This window comes from Phoenix dactylifera, chromosome 12 (genome assembly GCF_051530095.1).
Source record: "Phoenix dactylifera cultivar Ajwa chromosome 12, Ajwa_hap1_PhDact_Kaust_v1.1, whole genome shotgun sequence".
NCBI lineage: Eukaryota > Viridiplantae > Streptophyta > Magnoliopsida > Arecales > Arecaceae > Phoenix > Phoenix dactylifera.
In genome coordinates, this window is record NC_143201.1 from 18,147,251 (window position 1) to 18,170,058 (window position 22,808).

General features: G+C 40.5%; 3 protein-coding genes and 1 long non-coding RNA gene across 4 annotated transcripts; 1 reads left to right on the forward strand and 3 right to left on the reverse strand.

The window, feature by feature from the left end:
• Window positions 1-1,217: 1,217 nt before the first annotated feature.
• On the reverse strand, window positions 1,218-5,826 carry LOC103709422 (small ribosomal subunit protein uS7). Its single transcript, XM_039129985.2, has 4 exons — window positions 5,649-5,826; window positions 3,317-3,588; window positions 1,610-1,813; window positions 1,218-1,500 (listed from the first exon to the last, which is right to left on the reverse strand). Exons 1-4 carry the CDS (start codon window positions 5,703-5,705, stop codon window positions 1,446-1,448), a joined length of 588 nt encoding a protein of 195 aa, XP_038985913.1. The 5' UTR covers window positions 5,706-5,826; the 3' UTR covers window positions 1,218-1,445.
• Window positions 5,827-8,955: 3,129 nt separating this feature from the next.
• LOC120111881 (uncharacterized) lies at window positions 8,956-10,782 on the reverse strand. Its single transcript, XR_015972076.1, has 3 exons — window positions 10,542-10,782; window positions 9,832-9,884; window positions 8,956-9,148 (listed from the first exon to the last, which is right to left on the reverse strand). It is a non-coding gene; the product is annotated as an uncharacterized LOC120111881 (long non-coding RNA).
• A 4,134-nt stretch (window positions 10,783-14,916) lies between these two features.
• On the reverse strand, window positions 14,917-15,378 carry LOC148700464 (uncharacterized). The gene has a single exon (XM_088708844.1). It carries the CDS (start codon window positions 15,376-15,378, stop codon window positions 14,917-14,919), a length of 462 nt encoding a protein of 153 aa, XP_088564970.1.
• Window positions 15,379-18,935: 3,557 nt separating this feature from the next.
• LOC103709423 (pirin-like protein) lies at window positions 18,936-21,499 on the forward strand. Its single transcript, XM_008794744.5, has 7 exons — window positions 18,936-19,389; window positions 19,464-19,513; window positions 19,627-19,665; window positions 19,763-19,791; window positions 19,901-19,963; window positions 20,093-20,196; window positions 20,629-21,499. The coding sequence occupies exons 1-7, from the start codon at window positions 19,061-19,063 to the stop codon at window positions 21,122-21,124; spliced, it is 1,110 nt and encodes a 369-aa protein (XP_008792966.1). The 5' UTR covers window positions 18,936-19,060; the 3' UTR covers window positions 21,125-21,499.
• The last annotated feature ends 1,309 nt before the right edge of the window (window positions 21,500-22,808 follow it).

A 22,808-nucleotide genomic window follows, 5' to 3' on the forward strand; every position in this document is an offset into this window, starting at 1 on the left:
CCCACCTCTCTTCTTCTCCGGGGCTTCGATGCAGTTGAAGTCCCCTGCTATCAATACCGGATACCCTAGTTGAATAATATTGGTGGCCTCCTCCCATAGACAACCAATAAGACCCATGGCGGCCCACTATCCTCTGAGATCACTAAAGCCACTTGCTGACTGCACTTGCGAAACACATCAATGCTACAAGAACCCATCCTCCATATAACCATAATACCTCCATACAACCCTTGCGACTTCACTGCATACGTCCTCCACGATCTCGGAATGGCTCATCAAGCCGGCTCCAAACTGGCCCTCGACAACGTAGTCTCAAACAGAATGCAAATATCAGAATTATGAAGGCTAACCAACCTTGGAAAAGCAAGTCTAAAGGATGATTTCCCCACCCTCCAGCAGTTCCACAGTAGGGCTTTCATTGAGAAGACTGAAAAGTAGCTGGCTGGGACGAGACCACCTTATCCCGTGACCCACCTTCAGCATTGGCCACCCCCTGCCCCTGCCTCTCTATAATCCTCTTCATTTGATTAACCATCTCCTTATGGGTCGGCCCACTAGAGACCTCTACCACCCCATGATTGAGCTCACTCCCTGCTTCCTGGGCCGCAAGCCCCGGAGGGCGTGCCGGTTCACCCTACTCCATAGACCCAAAGGGCGTGCCGGTCCACACCGTGCCGCGGGCCCCTGACGTCCGGCTTGTCCCTCCCGTGCCCCGGGAACCGGTTGGCATCTCGGATTTCCACGAGCCACATCCTCCACGCTAACCTTCCCGGCCGCCTCCGTCCCGCCATCTACAGGGGACACCACCAGAGCACCGCCACGCCAATTCTCCACTGCCTCCGTTGCCCCTGAGCCCGCCAGCCGGCCGGCCCTACGCGGATGCACGAGCCTCGCCGGAAAGCCAGATCTGCCAAAACCCATTGGCAAACACCACCTCCCACAGCACCGCGGGCTCCCCCAGTCCATGTACCCTCCGTGATGGCCAGCGACAGACTCCGGCTCCAGAAGCGGCGTATTTCGCCGGCCGGCGTCGAGGCCCTCCCGCCTAGCCCGGAGGGGGCTGCTGGTAGGCGGGCCGGCTCGTGGTCCATCAGCCTGATCCCCTCCTGCGCTTAGTTGGGCTCACGTGGAGCATAATCATTCATCTAAGTTCTTAAAGCATAATCATAGGCCAACTAACTTGAACACATCTAAAACAGGTTATGCAACAGTGTTAATTATTGCAACATATTACCACAACGGAATGCCATTAGATGATTGCAATGCCAAACAGAGTGCCAATTACAATTGTGATCAAGGTTCAAACCTTAAATACTGCAACAAACACCAGTTCCAAGTTCTACTTGACAACAGACTCAGACTCTGAGAACTAAATTAAAATAACGGGACAATCCTGATTTAAGCATAACGACGACCATAGGATGATGCATAAAAACTCTGAAAACTTAACGATTTGCCTTAGCAACGCGCTCAATCTCATCCTTCTTCTTAATTGCATAACTGTCAAAAATAGCAGCAAATAAGCATTTATGATAATAATGTTTAGCAAGAATAAACTATGTTTTTGCAAAAAAAGGATGGAAAGGGGAGAGATTTAAGGTTAAACCACCTGTTCGAAGAACCCTTAGCCGCATTAATTAGCTCATCAGCAAGGCACTCAGCAATTGTCTTGATATTTCTAAAAGCACTTTCACGTGCACCTGTTGTAAGGAGGTATATTGCCTGGTTAACTCGCCTCAATGGGGAAATATCAACCGCCTGACGTCGAACAACTCCAGCCGACCCAATTCGAGTTGCATCTTCTCTTGGGCCGCTGTAACTCACAAGTAGCAATATATATATATTAAAAAAAATAAATTTATTGTTAAGAAACAAGGGGCACTCATTACACAATCAAAAGTAACAACTGAAACAAGAGGGATGAATTAAAATTCTGAAAAACGATTTGCGCATAACAATTGACATAAGAAAACCTAAACAATATTTCTAAAGTTTACCACTCAAACTTTTAGAATACTCGCACAGACAGACCAAGATACAAAACCAAGTTAAACAACAAATTTAAATGACTCAGACGAGCAACGAGAGGCTTCAACAATTAAGAAAATTATCAGTCTAACAGTGCTTACAACCACTTGAAAGGTGTTTCCACCTCAAAACTCGGAATGACAAGGATTACCATGTATCGGAATAATGAGGGACAGGAAAATAAAGCTTCTCCAGCGGCACCTTAGCTTGAGGTGGACCAGTAAAACATGTCACATGGGTTCCAAGGATTGCAATTTGCACATCAATCAAATAAGACTCAATGCCTTTCTCAGAATATTCATTCAGAAATAATATCAGATTCTTAAAAAAGGTCGGAGAAGGCTTCCCAGGCCACCTCATCATCCAACCACGATAATGGATATCTGAATACCTTATAAAACAGGAAGCCAATGCAAGCAATTTGGCCGAGTCTTTCTATTTATATAACATGGATCTTTCTTTGATCTTTGGTAGGTGATTTCAAAACCACTAATTCTAAAAGATAAAGATTTAATTTCTAAAAGATATAGATCTTGCCTAAGTAACTAACAAATGACTATTAATGAATTTGCAAAAGTAAATCAAACTGAGACATCAGATAATTCAATAATGAACAGCAAATAGCCTCTTATTATAGTGTTTTTATTTACTTTTCAGAATCTCTCACTCATCTACGCTAGTGAAGATTTTAAAGTTCCCATGAATCAGAACATAAGTACAGCAGTAGGATGCATGCTTCTGAAAATCCAAGTTTTCAGAGACCATCCGAGTTGAACCTATTCCACTCAAAACAAGGCGAGCTGCAAGTTACAAACTCAAAATTAAACCTACAAAACCAATAAGTTTAGAGGTTGTCTTGCTTAATAATCTTTTTGATGATTTTGATATGAAACAATATCCAATATTGAGGACAGGATTTGGAAAATTTGCACTTGTTGTGCAATAGAAGTTCATAACATAAGCGGATGATCTACTAAGAAATTAGCATGGTGTGGACCATGCTACCCAACTAGTGGGCATCTTTGTATTTGATAAGGTTTGCAGGGTGAATGGACTGTGCAGGTGTTTGGTTTTAACTGTGGCAGAAGGTATTAAGAACATCCTTGGTTGCTGGGGGCTTGTAAATGTTTTGGGATCTCAGTCACCCTGGATGGTTGGAGTGTATGAGGAGCAGTATATTATCTTATTTCAACAGAATTGTAGTGCTTGCTGACTAAAGAAACCTGCCTAGCTTTTAACAGAATGACTTATAAAGTCTAACAGAAATTTAAATATCAAGTTCATTCACCTGTTAATGATAGCATCCACAATAACTTGGATCGGATTTGCATCAGTAAGCAGATGAATAATCTCCATAGCATGCTTGACAATGCGAACAGCCATGAGCTTCTTTCCATTGTTACGACCATGCATCATTAAAGAATTGGTCAGTCTTTCCACAATTGGGCACTGAGCCTTGCGGAATCTCTTGACCGCATATCGTCCTGCAGTATGTGGAAGATAAGTAGCATGCTTGGCAGGAGACACGGCTATGTAGTCAGCGAGCGAAATATCACTGACCTGCATTATGGAATAGAGTAATATGCAATCAGCTTTAGTTAAATAAAAAGCTAGAAGCCTCTTTCAGTTCCTTAGATGTAACAGTATGTAGACATTTCATACAAGACTCTGCTACTATCAGCAATTTGATTGAAAAAATGAAAACGGATTAAATGTTTGTGACAAGGCTTACAAGAAATAAGAAACGAGAGATATTTCCACTTTTATAAATTTTTAGACGCTGAGTCCATATGGATGCAAACCTTTTCCATGTTGGTTTGCAATATACACCTCCATAATTGGCTAAAGATAATGCCCTATGCACATGCTATGACTCCTTGCTGTGGTAAACATAGCGCCCTATACATGAATAAACCTCCCCAAGATCATATTCTATAGCAGTCAGCCCAATAATCTCTAACAAACCCTCCTACCGCTTCTGAATGCTATGATCAGTAGTACAGTACTAACTAATAATAAAGAGATCTGATTCATGTAATTCTGTCTCTAAATCCTCATCCAGAGCTTGGATCACGTTATTTATAAAATGATAAAAATTATCCATATATCTTAATGTTAACAATTTCCATTAAAGATCACAAGCATCAACCTAACAACAACAACTCAAATAACAACTCCATTTTAGCCAGATATCCAATACTTTACTGGTATCCACCCCTAATTGGCCTCTAAAATTCTTAATATATAATCATTCTACCATACATACCACAGGAACAAGTTGGCGTATGTTCCAATAAACAAAAACTCTAAATTCTCAAGTTGGTATGTGTTCCAATAAACCAATATTCTAAATTCTCTCACTGCATTAATGAATCCATTAAATAGCCAATTGTATCTCAGTAACACTGAAACATGATCATCCAAATTTCTAAAGTTTTAAATGCCACTTCAGGACCAACACGACAGCCCATCAATATCCTCCACTTAAAAGACATTTATATATGTATATAACAATGACCAGAAAGTCTATACTCACTTTTTGGGGTCAGCTATGGAGATCTTTACTTGCACTCATTCTTATAAACAATTACATACTTCCATGTACTGCCATGGCAAGCTTCTCGGACTTATCCATATTACCCTAGGTGCACCTCATCTTTCTTGATTCTTTCACCAAAACCGAGATATTTGCCTTCACTTAGGCTTCCCATATCTTTATTTCACATGCCCACTGTCACAGTTGATTCTACACCACATTGTCTATAACAACTTTGCTTTTGCTCATATCTCAGTCTTCATTGAAGATGCATGAAAATATTGGCAATGTGTAAAGGGTTCCCAAGCTATACAACATATAGCTTCCCAAGATCAAAACTCTCTTAGAGGCTCTACAACATAGATCGCTACATGTTTTACACGAACCAGAGCAGACGAAAACAGACACAAAACACAGTTACTCGAATCAAAAACTGAGGGAGAAGAGGAGACCAACACCATCAAGCTGTGACCTTTAAACAAATTGAGGTCATTGTCTTTAGTCAGCTCGTACTTTTAATTAATCTCCCTCTTCACATTAAAGATGCATCAAAATACTAGCAATGTGTAAAGGGTTCCCAAGCTTACTATCGGTATAGCTGTTCCTACTTCATATCTTCCCAAGATCAACTCTCTCAGAGGCTCACAACATATTTTACGAACCAGAGCAGACAAAAATAGACACGAAAAACAATTACTAGAACCAAGAACTGAGAGAGAAATGAAAAGATCAACACAATAAAGCTACGACGTTTAAACAAACTGAGGCCATGCGACCAAATAGACAAACACAAAAAGCCTTCTTTTTAACTTTTAGCAATTTGATCGAAGACCAACGCCATTAAAATAAAAAAAACGCGATTCTTTCACAAACTGAGGTCGTGCTCCAAACAAAGGAGGGAAAAGAACCTCCTTAGTTATCGATCAAACTAAATCGAACAAATAATATCCCAATAAAACAACATCGATGCAATCTAATAGTGAAACAATAATCGGATGATCTACGGCAAAGAATACATAGAAAGAAAACCAGATCAAAACGAAGGAATGGAGGGAGGGAATGGGAAGGAGAAAAAAAAACAGACCTCCACTTCCTCGAAGGACCATCGATTGAAGAGTTTAACCTCTTGTTGGACCGCCATTGGAGCCGAGCTCGCAGGATGGGGAGGGAGAGAGAGAGCGGTAAAGGGCGAAGCGGGCGGCGGCAAAACCCTAGACGAGAGAGGGGTGGAGGGCTCAGAAAGTGAGCGCTTATATAAAGGAAGGGAGTCGGGAAATGGACGGTTCAAGATAAACTACGAGTTTTATAGGACGGGTTGCGATAGATTGGAGCCCGAGATGTACGGCTGGGATTGGTTATTGCGGGCTAGATGGGAGATTTACCTGAGTTGGGAGCGCAAGCCGGCGGGTGGGACCCACCACATAGGTCTTGGGCAAAACCTAAAAGTTTTTCCTTTTTAATGGTATTTTAAAATCTTTTATTGAACACAAAACTAAATCTTAAACTATGATGTGCGTATAGAAGTCCCTTTTGAGAGTTGTATACATTGCAACTCTAATAAAAAATGTGTTGCTAAATACCAAATTACAAAACTAGATTTTTATTAAAATTTATTAAATTAAAATTAAATACAACCTGCAATAATCCAACTTGCTTAACGTGTCTAATATATTTAAATTTATTTTAATAAATGAATTACGTAGGTCAGGTCGAATTATTTCTATAATAAATAGGTTAGATTCAGATTTCAAATTTTGACATGTTTAATAAATAAATTAATAAATTTTTGATCCAATCTATATTCAACCTAATACGTATCTAATCCGGCCTAATCTGATTGCCATCCCTATTTGTACTCATTTTGATCCCCAACCATGCACCCACATTTTGACCCCCAAAACCTGTTAGCTTTCTCTGCACAACCCATCTTAGATTATAAATTTCCTCGCCTGGACTGTCAAGTCTTGTTATACATCCATTAACTTGGGTGGAACATTGAGGGTTTCTTCTCAGTGCTATGAAAGATTAAAAAGAGAGCTTGGCCTTGTCCCGTTTCATGTGCATTATGTTGTGAAGAGGAGATTTCTTCTCATATATGTCTGTCATATATGTCTGTCATGTAGATATGCCAAGCAGTTAATGGGAGTTAGAAGTAAGGTGGAAAGTAAGAGCTCCCTCTCTTGCTTTATTTTGGGGCATTTGGAGGTCCAAGGGGAACGATTAGAGTTTTTTTAAAAAAAAATTCTTGGTACAAAAGATTAGAGGAGGATGGGACATCCTATCTGCAGCAATTTGGGGAAAGATTTGGATGGAAAGAAATTCCAGACTATTCAATTTTGTGATGAAGTCTTCAGCTTTTGGCTAAAGAGATTTTTACCCTTTGGAAGGATTGGTCTTGGGCTCTTGATCAAAGACATCATATTTTTTGTACATTAATTACCTAATAAAATTCTGATTGGCTAGCAATGGTCACCTATCTATTTTCTCAAAAAAATAATACCAAATAAATATACTTGCTCGAAGGTCGATCTACAGTGAATGCGTCGATCTAGGATCATGCCGCTTAAGCAATAATGTCAATGGCAATCAGAATCTTATACGAAGATACGAGATAAGGTTAATTTTACTCTAATTTTGTTTGGTCGACTACGCTCATTTGATTTTCTAACTATTTTATGAACTTTCTAGGTTTCTAGCTAGAGTTTTAGCAGGATGTTATGTATATTTGAATTTTATAGATTATATTCAATAGGTTAAATTTTCAATTTGCTAGGGGAATAATTGAATTTTCTAGTGGATATGAATTTATCCCCTTATACTCCATTTGTATTATAACCATACCCATATGTGTACAAAAATAGACTCAAAATAAAATACATTTTTGATTAGACAAATATTGAATTTTGCTTCAGTGAATTTTTTCTAGAGTAATCATTCTATAAATTTAGTGTCAGCCTTTAAAAATAAAGAAGGAAAAAATAGACTTTTAACATTTTTAACCAGTCCACCTGGCTTGGGATTAAGAAGCAAAAAAAAAAAGGGAAACACATTGAAATCTTTCTCTGTCTCTCTCTCTAATTTTGCTGGAATGATGATCAAAAAGGAAAAAATAAGGACATGCTCTCTCTCTCTCTCTCTCTCTTTCTCTTATGGGCTCTGCTAATAAAGACTCCTTGAGTCTTTCTTTCCCCCTGGGAGTCTTGTACATGGGCCATGAGAGAGACTACATAAGTAGGGATCCTAGGAACCATCATAATGATATATAACTAAGCTAGTTAACCTGCTAGTTTGTAAAAATAACAACATAAATTCTTATCGGTCATATCAAGATTTCTAGATGTTAAAGGCAAATAAGCTTAATCTACAAATAATCTCACTGAGATTTCTAGATGTTTAAAGGCAAATAAGCTTAATCTACAAATTCTTTTTAACTAAGCTCCTAGTTTAAAATTTATGAAGGGTTTTGATGTGCATATATACCTTGAATCAAGAATGTGAAGGATGTTATATAACGATAAACAACTATCTTTGTTAATCATTGCAAATCATATGAGCATGGTGTTACGTACCTTTTGGTTCAGATTTTTCAAAAGATCATCCATTTGATTTCATTGAGTTATTGTAACAACCCAGGACCTCACCCAAAATGGCTAGCCGGAAGGTATTATTTGGGTTCCTTGATCCTGTATAAGTACCTAAGATCTACCCAGCGAATAACCGATGTGGGACTAAACACACGCCCGCACGGATCCTCACATACTCCCCCTTTCAAGCCCTGACATCCTCATCAGGCTAAGGGTTCATATCTATTCAAATCTAATCACAAACACCACGATTGGCCCGTGGTCAGCCCCAATAGATCCGTGTTGCAGTGTCTCCTAGTCCACATAGGTTATGGGTCGGGTCCGCTCCGATACTATTTGTAACAACCCAGGACCTCACCCAAAATGGGGTTCCTTGATCCACCTAAGATCTACCCAACGAATAACCGATGTGAGACTAAACATACGCCCGCACGGATCCTTACATACTCCTCCTTTCAAGCCCTGACGTCCTCGTCAGGCTAAGGGTTCATATCTATTCAAATCTAATCACAAACATCATGATTGGCCCATGGTCAGCCCTAATAGATCCGTGCTGCAGTGTCCCCTAGTCCACATAGGTTATGGGCCGGGTCTGCTCTGATACCATAAAAGTTGTCATGCCCCCCGGCTCGAGATTGCGAGCCGGGGTCCGCGCCAACCACCGCACACCCGTAGGAAACTCTCCCCACGAGCATGCAAGGTATCTTAACCAAATATCAAAAATGTAAATCCAAAATAATTCAGCTGAAATAAATGCAATCTTATTCCATTGACTGACACAAATTATAAAGTCCACAGTTCTAGATATGCAGCGGAACGATAAATTACTAGCATATAAAACTTGGTTCTTTAAATAACAAAACTTTGCAATGTCTTACACTTCTAACAATAGTCTAAGATAAAACATCAATTTAAATAAACCCTAATCTAAGATAACTTGTGCCAAGTTCTTCTAGTCGCTCTCCCATTTTTGAAACCCCGATAGGTTAGTTCTCGAAATCTGTAAAACAACAAGAAATTGTATAATGAGCTAGACAGCCCAGTAAGTAATAAACACCTTAACTAGTCAATTCATATAATAACATAAAATATAAATACAAATTACGATGAATCAATATAATAACATAATCAATTCATTTTTCAAACACAAATTCATTAAAATCTGTATCTTTCAAATATCTATATACATAATCATAAATTTGATTCGAAATAAATCACATTCAACTCAACAGCCTTTAACTACGACCACACTTATACCCTGTGCTAGGCCAGAAACAGAACTGCACTTATACCCTGCGGAGTGGGCCATAATACCGTACTTATACCCTGCGGAGTGGGCCAGAGTACCGCACTTATACCCTGTGGTGGGGTCAGAATTGCCAATGCATAACCCCCAATTGGCAGGGTCCAGAACATAGTCAGGCTGAGAGTTCTAAATCTAATGCACATCAAAATTCTTTTGTTAACATAATAGATATATCATAATCCGATCTAAATATGCATATATGATGCAAGAACAGTAAATATATTCAAAAAATATTGTTCTAATTCATCTATCTATCTTTCATTCAAATCATCATCTCGTAAAATTCATAATTCACATATAAATTTATTAACAATTTATTCAATACAAAAATAATATTATATAAATGAAGAGTCCAGAAAAGGCAGTTCATTACTTACATTGAACGCGATCCACAACAAATCCAATTAATCTCATAAATTCCTCGCAGAACCTAATATCCAAAAATTATATATTTTTTTTAATTCATCATAATATATATAAAACTTAAATTTTAATATTCTCCCAGGGCCGACCTTGCCGAAGTGTCTAGCACCCCGAGTTCGGGTTCGGGTTCGGATTCGGATTCATACCCGTAAACCACCCTCTCCCTTTATTTATTTATTTATTTATTTTTCTTTCTTTATTTCTTTTCTTTTTCTTTCTTTTTCTTTTCTTTTCTTTTTCTTTTCTTTTCTTTTTCTTTTCTTTTCTTTCCTTCCCTTCCCTTTTCTTTTTCTTTTCTTTTCTTCTTCTCTTCTCCAGAATTTTCTCCCGACTTCTTTCTTTCCTCCCTTTTCTTTCTTCTTCCTTCTTTTTCTTTCTCCTTTCTTTTTCTTTCTCCTCCTCTTCTCTTTTCTTTGGCGGAACAGGGGACCCATACCCCCGCTTCCTTCCTTCCTTCTCAGTCGGACTCAGGGGCGGCCGCGGTGGCCAGCACCCTCGGCGGCAAGGGGTGGCGAAGAAAGTGCGACCACCCCCAGCGGCCGACGGCGAGAGGACATGCCCGAACAGGACTCTTTTGCTTTTGGGTAAAAATCCCGACGATGGCCGGTTTAAAGCCATGACAACTTGCATCACGGAAGGAGAGAGGAAAGTTAGAAGCCCTTACCTTAGCCTTCGATGAAGACCGACGATTCTCCTCCTCTCCAGCGGCAATGGAAGAAACCCGTGCCGTGGCTTCTCGGCTCTCTCCCTCTCTCTCTCTCTCTCTCCCCCTCCATCCCTCTTGGGCGGCTGCATGAGGAAGAAGAGGAGACTCGGGGGTTTGCGGCTCCCCTTCAACTAGTCTCAACGAGAAGGGGAAGAAGCCCTAAAACTGGGCTTCTTCTTCTTCGGGATGGTCAAATGAACCGGGCCCAGTTCTAGAGATGGGCACTGGGCCGGGCCGTGGCACGGCACGAAGCGGGCCGTGCCTGGCATGGCCCGCAAGCTACAGTGCCGGGCCGTGCCTGGCACGGCCCCTTTGATAGGGCCGTGCTGGGCTAGAGGGTCCTGGCCAGCGGGCCGTGCCAGGCACGGCCCGCTTCGGGCCTGGGCCGGCACGGCCCGGTCTAGGCCCGCGGGCCAAGCACGGCACGGCCCGCGGGCCAGCACGGCACGGCCCATAAGGGCCTGGGCCGGGCTGGCACGCGAGCCTGGCACGGTCCGGGCCTGGGCCCGGCTCGGCCCGATAAAAATTAATGCTTCATAAATTTTTTTAATAAATTAATAAATATTGAACACTAAGAAATCTTGATTTATGAATATAAAGCCACCTTAATGGTGGGGGGTTTGGCATAGACCCCTACCAGTTTATTAATTTAAATCAAAATGGTACATGAAGGGAGGTTTGGACCTTGGTCTGACCTCTAGAATACAATAAGAAACTAAGAAAGGGCCGAGGTTTGGACCTTAGTCTGACCTCCAGAATACAATAAAAATGTACAATTATAAAAAATTAAAAAAATCTTACTAATCATCAGTGATTCAGTGAATCAGTATTCACTCCTCAGTCTTCAGTCTTCAGTCTTCAGTCTTCAGTAGTGTTTGTATCATCATCATCAGAGGATGTTGTATTATGTCCACCTTTATCTTGAAGTCTTGCCTCAGCATCCAGCCAATCCTTGAAGCAGAGAAGCATCTCCACCGTTTCGCCCGTCATCCTACTTCTCTTTTCGTCAAGAACACGCCGACCTGCACTAAAAGCGGATTCCGATGCTACCGTGGACATCGGCACAGCTAAAATATCGCGTGCAATTGCAGACATAACACGATATTGATTTCTAACACTCTTCCACCAAGATAATACATCTAGATTCTCTATTTGATTTTCATCATATGCAGAATGAAGATCATTTCGTAAATAAAATTCTAGTTCACTACTTAAAGATGAAGAAGATGAAGAGGAACTTGAAGCATGTGTGTGTCTTCTCTGTGCAATGAATGAAAAAATAGATGACGAACGAGAACTACTAGAAGGAGGAATAGAGGTTTGTATTTGTGTTCTAGATCCACGAATTTTTTCATCATATATAGCATAAATATCATAAAGAAGTTGTCTTACCTCATCTTTAGCAGATTCAGCATCTTGATTCATATTTTCAGAGTATGCATCAAGTAAAATTAGCACGCCATTTAATTTAACTTTAGGATCAAATACAGCAGCTAAGTTATGCATAGAACATATCCTGTCCCAATACTCATTCCATTTAGATTCCATTAATTCAATAATAGGCATTAAAACATCATCATATCTATGTTCTGCAAATTTTTGACTAATTATATATGCTTGTTGTAAAAATGAACATGAAGTAGGGTAATAAATACCAGAAAGAACATTGGTAGCATTATAAAAACTAAGCAAAAAATCTTCCAAAATTTTTCCTTTATTCCAATCAGTTTCAGTCAATGTAAATCCTAATCCACGATCATTAATATATGCACTTAATAAATTTTTATATGGGTATGCATCATGTATCATGCTATATGTGGAGTTCCAACGAGTAATTACATCAAGTTTAAATTTTTTAAAACGTTTACCATGATTTATGCATAATTCCTTAAATTCTTGAAGTCTTGATCTAGAAGCATGAATAAAAGAAACTGCATTTCTAATTTTTGAAATCACATCTTGAATCATGCCCATGCCAGCTTGAACAGAAAGATTTAAGATATGACATGCACATCTAATATGCAGTAAATTTCCATCTAATATGGGATGCAATGAGTCTTTTAATAATACAACAGCAGAATTATTATTAGATGCATTATCAAAAGTAATAGACATAATTTTTTCATTAATATTATATGAACATGCAGTTTGATAAATTATATTTGAAATTTGTTGCCCAGAATGTGGAAAATCAAAAGCACGAAAAGCAAGAATACGTTTATTTAATTGCCAATCATTATCAATATAATGAGCAGTAATGGCAATAAAACAATTACTACCTACAGATGCTGACCAAATATCAGAAGTTAATGAAATTTTTACATTTAAAGTAGAAAGTGTTTCAATTAAATTTTGTTTCATTGCTAAAAAATTGGTCATAGCTACTCTTCTAAATGTACGCCTACTAGTTCTTTTGTAAGCAGGTTGTAGGTTTAATTGAACATATTCTTCAAAATTAAAAGATTCACATAAACTAAAAGGTAATTCATCCTTAACTATCCATTTTACAAGTGCTTTTCTTTGATTTTCATGATTATATGCAAAATTACCTACAAGTAATCCCCCTTGTATATTAAGGCTACTTTGAGTTTGAGCATGAGAATCATGCATCCTATGACTCTCTTGATGTCTTTTTAAATGCCCTGTTCCCCCACTACTACTACAACTATAAAGTTTGGCACATTTTTTACATCTAGCTTTCCAGACTTCCTCAACCATAACTCTATCAAATTCATTCCATACAGTACTAGTCCTCTTACGAGAAGAGGTTTGACCTTCACTCGGTTCACCAGTTCTAGAGGAACTAGGAACAGGGGGTTGGGGATTAGTTTCTTCTCCCTCAGAAACAGGAATGCCAAACTGACTTTCCTCAAAAGATGACATATCTATGATTAATTCAAAAAATAAAAACTAACCGCAAGGAGGAATTGAGTAGAGGGTCGGAGGGCAGAGGCAGAGCCGAATTCCGAGCTTCCTCTTGTGCTCTCAACAGAAGCGACCTTCTCTTCTCAACAGGAACCTCCTCTTGTGTAGCACTTGAACAAACTAAAAATTAAATTGCTAGAAGAGCACTTTAGAAGAGAGAAATAATAGCAGTAGAGAAGGAGAGAATGAGAGGTTTGGTGTGGTGAGAATGAGGGAGGAATGGGCTATTTATAGAAGCCCAAAATTTTTTTTCCCAAAATACCCCTCAATTCAGCCGTTATTGGACTGTTGGGAGGGGTAAAAGCGTCTTTTTCCCGAAAATAGCCGTTGGAAACGGCTATTTTCCTCCCCCTCTCCAGACGGGCCGTGCCAGGCACGGCCCGTCTGGAGCCGTTACGGGCCGTGCCGGCACGGCCCGTTCGGAGCCGTTGCGGGCCGCCCGTTTGCGCCCGTTACGGGCCGTGCCTGGCACGGCCCGTGTCGTGCCGTGCCCGGCCCGGCCCACCAATAGAGGGGCCTGGGGCCGGGCCGGGCTGCAGTTCCGTGCTGGACGGGCCGTGCCTGGCACGGCCCGCTTACGAAGCGGGCCGTGCCAGGCACGGCCCGTTTAGTCTTTGGGCCCGGGGGGCCTGGGCCGGGCCGGCCCGGCATGGCCCGTTGCCCAACTCTACCCAGTTCCAGGGTCTCACAGTTATCATCACTATGTATCTTTCTATACGCAGTTAATGGATAGTGAAATTCTTACCAAAACAGAATTTTAAAATCCGCTTTGGATAGATCAGCAATAACAGGAAAACTGGACTCGAAAGGTAAAAGCCGATAAATAAGCGTAGGATGGAAAATGAGTAGTAGCATGAGAGCAGTCTTATTATCTAATCTTGCTGATGAAAGAGTGCTTCACATGCAAATAGACTGAGAGTTAATGGTATGCAAAGACGAAAGCAAACAATATCTTTCCTTCCCTCATTTTTTATGTTGTAGTTAAGTTGTCAATACCTTATCTTGTAATTGTAAGTGTAATAGTCATTGTTTCTGCTAGAGCCTATAAAATATGCAACAACAATATATCTGGGACTGAGAATTCTGATCCAAAGAAGAAATTGCAATCATGCAATTTAAAGTTTCTTAACAGAACACGAAAAAGTATATCATTCTAGTGAACTTTTTCACAACTAGGACATAACTATGAGCAGTTGATTTTACTCGAAACCAACCAAATTTAGACACCTTATCTTCTGAAACAAAGCACTGTTTACACCCTATCTATATATTAATCATCATTTTTGTTATCAGACTTCGGTCATGCTTCTTGAAATTCCCAAGCAAGAAAGGAGAATGGAGAATGCAATTAGGAGCTTCATGGTTCATGAGTTAATACACACTTTTTTTTTTTTGGTACAACGGCGGCTCACACCCTACGGGTGTGGATACGGCCTGCAAACTCTGAAACAAATAAAGCTAAAAGAGACTCCGGCACTGTGTCGGATTCCCTCAAAATAAAATCTCCAGAATGGTGAGCCGCATAGGACGCGACCCAATCAGCTGCACAATTCGCTTCCTTATAGACGTGTGTAGCTTGATAGGTTTCACACGCCTGCAGAAGTCTGCGAATGTCCAGAAGCAGCGGTCTACCCTCACCTGCACGACCTCGACCCCTGACCCAGTCAATCACAGTGACCGAGTCGCCCTCAAGAATGATCTGGTTTGCACCCAGTGTCTGTCTCGCATAAGAGATACCCTCCCAGGCGGCTCGGAGCTCAGCACACACCACCGAGGCATCGAAGATCCGCCGACCCCCCAACGCCACTAGCCTGGCATCATGATCTTGAATGACGAAGCCTACACCTCCACCTCTCCTGTCAGCTGCCATGCTACCATCGAAGTTCACCTTCAGGAAACCAGGGGGTGGGGGTACCCAGGATACGAAAACATATCTGGGCGCTACAAGAGCAGAAGGGGTACCCCAGATGTCCCTGGCCAGCCCGGAAGGTGGCCTCACAGCAGTACTAAGGAACTCCTCTGCATGCAAAAAAGCCCTGGCCACCACCGCCCCCGGGGGCGAGCTGCGACCCTCAAAGACTCGTGCATTCCTGTCTAACCAGGAGTGGTAAGCCAGGTATGCAACGCGAGTCCCTCTCTCCTCCATCTCGGGCCCTGCTCCCGGGATCTCCAGGAAGCAAGGAACTCGGCAATGGACGACCACCTCTACCCCGGGTCATAGAAAATCCGTGCACACCTCCAGATCTGAACGGCCAGCGGGCACTCGACTAGCACATGATAGATGGACTCCTCCGTCTCCGGACAAACTCCACAATCTGCTGCTATCCGTACTCCCCATCGCATCAGAACACTCCTAGTGGGTAGACAGCCCCATGCTACCTTCCACAGAAATAGTGCGATGCGAGGATGAACACGTAGTCTCCAGATCCAGGCACCGTCAAAATGTCGGGTCACCACTCCTCCTCTCCACTGTGCTATGTCGCGGGAACTCACTGTCGTCCGCCCAGACAAGCTCCATATCCTCCTATCCAGCACTCGCTCTGCGAGCTGCTCATCAAACACCCGTCTAACAAGATCGGCATCCCATCTCTGCTCCTCCTGGACAAACAGAGCACTCACTGTGCGCCCCTCCAACCAACCATGGTCCATCAATGTAGGCCAGTCCTGCAGTATGCCCTCTGATAGCCACCTATCCTCTAGAATGCTGATAGTCCGACCATCCCCAACCTCCCATCGGATCATAGGCATCACCCCCGGGGCACGAGTGCATATCTCTCTCCAGATAAAGGAAGACCCACGTCCAGCTCTGAAAGTGGCCGAAGTGATGGGGTCGCCATACTTCGCCCTCAGCAACGAAACCCAAAGACTCCCCGGCTCCAGAAGAAATCTGACTGCAAGTCTAGTGGCCAGTATCTCCCTGCGCTCGAGTAGAGAGTGGACTCCCAACCCACCCCGACTGGTTGGCTGACAAATGACCTCCCAAGCCAGTAGGTGGATGCCCCCTCTATCCCCACGATGCCCCCAAATGAAGCTCCTGAACATCCTCTCTAAGTTGCGGAGCACAGACACCGATACCAGTGTATTAGACAGTAGGTAAACAGGAATAGAACTCAAAACTGACATCAGTAGGGTGACTTTGCCCATCATCGATAGGGTGCTCACCTGCCAGCTCTCCAGTCTCCGTCTGATACACGCCTCCATAGACGTGCACTCCCCCCGCCGCAGGCGTCGGCCAGTAATCGGGACCCCGAGGTATCTAAGGGTCCCCTCCTGCTCGGCAATCCCCAAACTGCTCATGATGGAGGCCTTGACCCTAGGGTCAGTACTCGGGCTAAAGCTGATGGCTGACTTAGTTAATACACACTTTAGCTTTAACATAAATCTCATATATACCGAGTCATACTGGTTTAAGATGTTTTGAGTATTTATTTGACCATGAAATTCATAATCCACTCGATTCATGTAATCTGAAACCTCAGGTGTTCCAATGGTTATCTAACTTTGGAATCATTTAGCAAAATTTATCACTCGTAAGGCCAGAGTATAACCTAACCTACATCATTTAGTACATTAACAATTCAAATAAACATCTACAACTGTCATAGATCCCTACTCGAAACAATTCCTTATGGAGCCTCTTAATTGGGATTCAACAAACAAAAGTTAGCAATTTTAATTTTTCCAATAGTCAAAAACACCAAGGTATAGAATTTCTTAACATGTAATTTCCAAATCATATAATGACAGATTAAACGAACCAAAGACTTCATAAGCATTCTCAACATAATTGCCATGGATGCATAACTTAATAAACTTCAGAAAACTACCTCTTGGATGTTTTTACTCACAAAGTAAAGGGTATACAATCCAACAATCATATTTTTACTGCTGAATTAGGAAGTTTTGATGCAAGAAAAGGCACGAGCTCACCAATGCCTCCAGTCTTGATTCTTCTCTTCTTTTCCCTCTTTTCTTATACAAGACCTGATCTCATAGAGCATCCAAATAAGCTTCCCTAGTTGATTTCTTTGCGTGTAAATGATACAGCGAAAGAGAATAATGGAGAAAACCAGCAAAGTGCTCATGAAAGTAAAACTAATAGCAAAATCATCAACTAGTTCCTACTCTCTGAGGTCATGGATTAAGTTTCTCTTACATGTGAGACATCATCATGCCAGATGATCCTCCTACAACTCAACAAAACATCATCATCATACACACCTAACAACTCAACCAGCAATATGTTCAAACAGCTAACAACAAAACATCATTGAATCAACAAAACATTGAATCAACAAAACATCATCACACAACAAACCAATATGTAGCTCATTGAATCAACAAAACATCATGATACACACCCAACAACTCAACCAGCAATATGTTCAAACAGCTGCAGTGCATTAAAATTACATTTGGCTCCCTACCTTGCTCATTGAAAAAAGTCACCATTTTGTGAATAGAACCTCAAGTGGAAGCCTGGAAAAGAGAGATAAAAAAGAAAATCAACAATTAACAGTTTGTAAACTTTTCAAATTTAAAATCCCATTGCCTAGCAGCCGCATACAAACCACAAACTCAAAATAATCTCTCAGAAGGTACAGAATAAGCTATAAAGCATTGAGATTGGGCTCTAAATTTTTTAAGATATGTCAACAGGCTTGTTTTTTGATCAGGCTCATGCATTACAAAAACCTTTTACTATTCAGCTCTTTAACATGTATAGATCATAAAAAGTAATATAGATAAGCAAGTTTTTTTTTTCCTGAGAGAAGGTATGTACCAAAAAAAGGACTTAGACCAGCTCTGAAAAGATTTTTGGATAAACATAGCAGGGTCGTCTTACTCGATTTGCCCCCTTAGATTACGTTAATTTTCCCACAAGCCAAAATCCAATAGCTGCTCGCATCATGATTACATGATGGTGATGTCATCGCCATTGGAGCAATAGAATAGGATGTCCCTTTCCCAAACCCCCGTAATTATGGATACTTCTTTGACCTTCCATTCTTATCTGAGAGGTCAAACTCCCCCCCAATCCTTACCAATTCCAACGCAATTTTTATATCCCAAACAAATCTCTCAGGACTCGTTTGGCTCAGAAATTTTTTTCTTATTTTAAATATTTTTTTTTCAGAAGTCGATCCCAAAAAAATAATTTTTATACATTTAGTTGATTATAGAAAAATATCTATAATAATTTTAATAAATTCTTTTTTACTATTCTACCTAAAAGTCTAGTCTAAGAGCATGAATCAAATTATTTTAATTTCTAATCAATAAAAATTAGGTTTTTTTCCGTAAAATATAAAAATGTTATACTTATAAGAAAACTACTTTTCTAATTTTTTCTTTAAAAAACTCTAAGATGTTTTTTTTTTTAATTTTTCAATCCCACTTCTCTCTTTCTCTCCACGCGAACCAAAGGAGTCATCTATTTATGGTCGAGGATCGCACGCTTGAAGGCAAAATTGCCAGAAGGGGAAGGGAAATCCATCAAGTGTGAAAGCCGTCGTTACGTTCAATATTCGTCCATCATCCCTGTAATCACGATGATGTTAATGGTGATGGCCAGACCCATGATGAGGGGTTGGTACACGTCTATATATTCTAACCTCTTGTTCCATTCCTCCCCAGCTAAACAAGCCTTCGTCCCTTCTTCTTCTTCTCTCTCCAACCGTCCCAAAGCCAGTTCTTACCTTGGAAGCCAGAGCAAGAGCCTCATCATGTCTCAAAGTGCTTCTGCTGCCGCTGCTGCTGTTGGTGGTGGAGGAGACCATGAGATCCCACGCTTTGAGAGGCCAAGATACGTGGCGAAGAGGGTCCTCGCTGAGTCCCAGAAAGAGGGTGAAGGAGCAAACGTTAGAAGAAGCATTGGAAGGTAAAAAAAACAAAAAAAATCTATCTTGTCTCTTCTTTTCCATCTTTGGTATTGATTTCTTGTGGATTCTTCAGGCCTGAATTAAGGAACTTGGATCCTTTCCTTCTGCTAGATGAATTCTCAGGTATACTTTGATATCTATCTGTATCTATATATATATATTTCTAAATTTATTTCTGTTGGGTGATTGATTTTCTATTGGAATCTTGTCTCTTCTTTTTGTTTTTCATGTTACAGTTTCGCCTCCTGCCGGATTTCCTGATCATCCTCATAGAGGTTTGTTCTTTGAGCCTGTGTACCTTAGAATAGCTCTTTATATGTTGTGCGATCCTTAACTGAAAGAAATTGCCTATGTTCTATGATCTGTTTGCAGGATTTGAGACCGTGACGTACATGCTTGAGGTATTTATTTGACTTGGTTTTGTGAATTAATTGGTGAATTGGTCTATAGAATTTGGGGACAGATGGATTGTGAGGTGTTTGATATATTGTTGCCTGTGATGAAATCCAGGGAGCCTTTACTCATCAAGATTTTGCCGGGCACAAGGGCACCATCTCAACTGGCGATGTGCAGGTGTGGTTTATAAGGATCATATCTCACCTAATTCAGACAAGAAAATTCATGCCTTTTTCACTATCAAAAAGCCTGAATTTATTTGCTGTAGCTCATAATCGGACTCATCATTTCCTTCCTCTTCTTCAGTGGATGACTGCCGGCAGGGGTATTATTCACTCAGAAATGCCTGCACGGGAGGGAGTCCAGAAGGGATTGCAGCTTTGGATCAATCTCTCCTCAAAGGATAAAATGTAACAAGCCCAACCTTCAATGCATTCTTCTTTTTTTCTTTCTATTTTTTAATGAAGAGGGAGGCAAAGCCACCCAACCTTTATTAGAAAAGAGTTTACATAAACTATTTATAATGATTTGCAAATAAAAAACACACAAAAGAACAATAAATTTTTTTTACAAATGATAGTAGTACGTAAGTAGGCTTGTTAAACTATTTAACAAGCTGAACAATCTCATAAGTAATTTGAAGGATCTCTGTATTTTCAATGTGCAACTATATAAGCTATATATTCTGATGTGAGTCAGTCTTTTCTAAAGAGATCGATCGACGTTTTTTAACGTGCAGAGCCAATATGCATTCTTCTTTTTTTTTCTTTCGATCTTTCGAAAACAAAAGAATTGTAATTTCCTCATATGAGAATTTCAACCACACTGCTTTTCGATCTCAGGGTTGAGCCACGATACCAGGAGCTACTGAGCAAGAACATAAGCATGGCTGAGAAGGATGGGGTTGAAGTTCAGATCATAGCAGGGGAAGCATTTGGTGTCCAATCTCCAGTTTACACCCGAACTCCGACGATGTTTTTGGATTTCACAATGAAGCCAGGTGCCCAGTTGCAGCAGCCCATCCCAGATTCTTGGAATTCCTTTGTGTATATCATTGAAGGGGAGGGGATATTTGGAGGAGAGGACTCGACTCCAGTAACGAGCCACCATTGCCTTGTGCTGAGCCCTGGGGATGGGATGAGGGTATGGAATAAGTCGGCGAAGCAGCTAAGATTTGTTCTGATCGCCGGGCAGCCGCTCAATGAGCCTGTTGTCCAGTATGGTCCATTTGTTATGAACACACAAGCTGAGATTCGACAGGCCATGGAGGACTATCACTATGGGAGGAATGGGTTTGAGAAGGCCAGGCATTGGAAGTCTGAGCCGCTGTTGCATTGATAAGAACATGAATGCAGCACAAGAACCAACACTGTTGGATTTGATGGAGAATCTGAACTTCATTTGTGGTGTTATATGTTGTTTGGTGATCAACTTAGAATTACAAGGGTCAGTGGCAGTTGCATGAGCCATATGGATTTGGGATTCTGCACTCTTCTTTTTATCCCCTTTAAAATGAACTTTTTTTTTTTTTTTTGGTTTCATAAATGTGTGAGAGGATATATCTGAGATCTGTAGTCAATTCTTTCAGTGGGGTTTGTTTCTTAGTGGTGGAGCTTGCTCTTTTCTGAGGTGTGTAAGGATGTCGAAAAGATTTATCTGTAACAATTCAAGTTTTCATGATTTAATTTCATGTTCTCCTGAAATGATTTGACAGGGATCTCGTCTTTCTTTCCAGGACAATTCAATCTTTTGCAAGCCATTTCTTTGTCAAAATAAATGAAGACTTCATCAATCTAGGAAAGAGTGGAGAAATTGATAGGGTCAATTCAATCTTCTTTTTTTTTTTTTTTTTGCATGCATCCATGCTACAAATCTCTTATCTGCAAGGTGATCGACCACATGCCATTCAACCATCTAATTGGCTCTTCTTGATGCATGCTGAGAATCACATTCTTGTAAGTTGCCTGTGGCCTGGCCTATGAGATGAATCTCAGCCAAAAAGCCTACTCGATCAATCTTCCAAATTACACTAGCAGTGATCTTTACAAAATTAATCTTCTGATGCCACGGGTTTTTGCAGCTCCATTTGAGTGTACACTGAAAGAAAAATGATAGCCATAAAATATATATATATATATATATATATATGTAGCGGAAATAATTTATTTACCTCCTGCCATAATGTCCCTGATTTCAAACCTGCCCACAAGAAGACAAGATAGTGAAAGAAAAATCTTTTTGACTAAAAGAGAGACTTTTAGTCTTTCATCTTTTCTGGATGAGGGATGTACGATGGAAATACACAGGCCCTTGTATTATAGGCAAGACTAGAGACCCTTCCATTCTGGAATAATCCTTACATATTCCATCCATCAAGGAATATGAATCGTTTCTGTACAAAATTAAATGTATACTTAAATCCACATTAACCCTATAAAGGAATATTTACCAAATCTTTAATAGCCTAATAAGAATTTCTTAAATGGCTAAAATAAATGTGATTATGTAGACCACTTCAGAAAAATTATCTTTACAAAATTAAATAATTTTCTACATACACATCTAATTCTAGGAAAAGACTCTAATTTTGATAAACATACTTCCTAGGTTTCACTGGTTCTATGTGAGAAATCTAATACTTTGCAGCATTTTTTTTTTTTTTGATAGGATAGATAAATCATACAAGCCTGATATAAATATATCCAAAAGAGTCGAATAACAAATTATCCCGAAAGGGAGCTGGCACAGCCTCACCATTTATCCACAACACTATGCCGGAGTGATCAGCTACAAGAAATGCAACCCAATCTATAGCTCCGCTGGCCTCGCTGTAGATATGGCTTATCTGACAGAGACGCTGCCAAATGTAATTGGAGGATTTTCAGCTCTAATAGGTCTAGCAGATGAATGTTTTTTTATCTTTGTAATTCCAACAGTCTTGTCTCTGCTATGAAACCTCACTTTGTATCCAGCTTAAATTCTTCATAACCTGGAGCTATCCAGGAACAAAAGCATTATGACA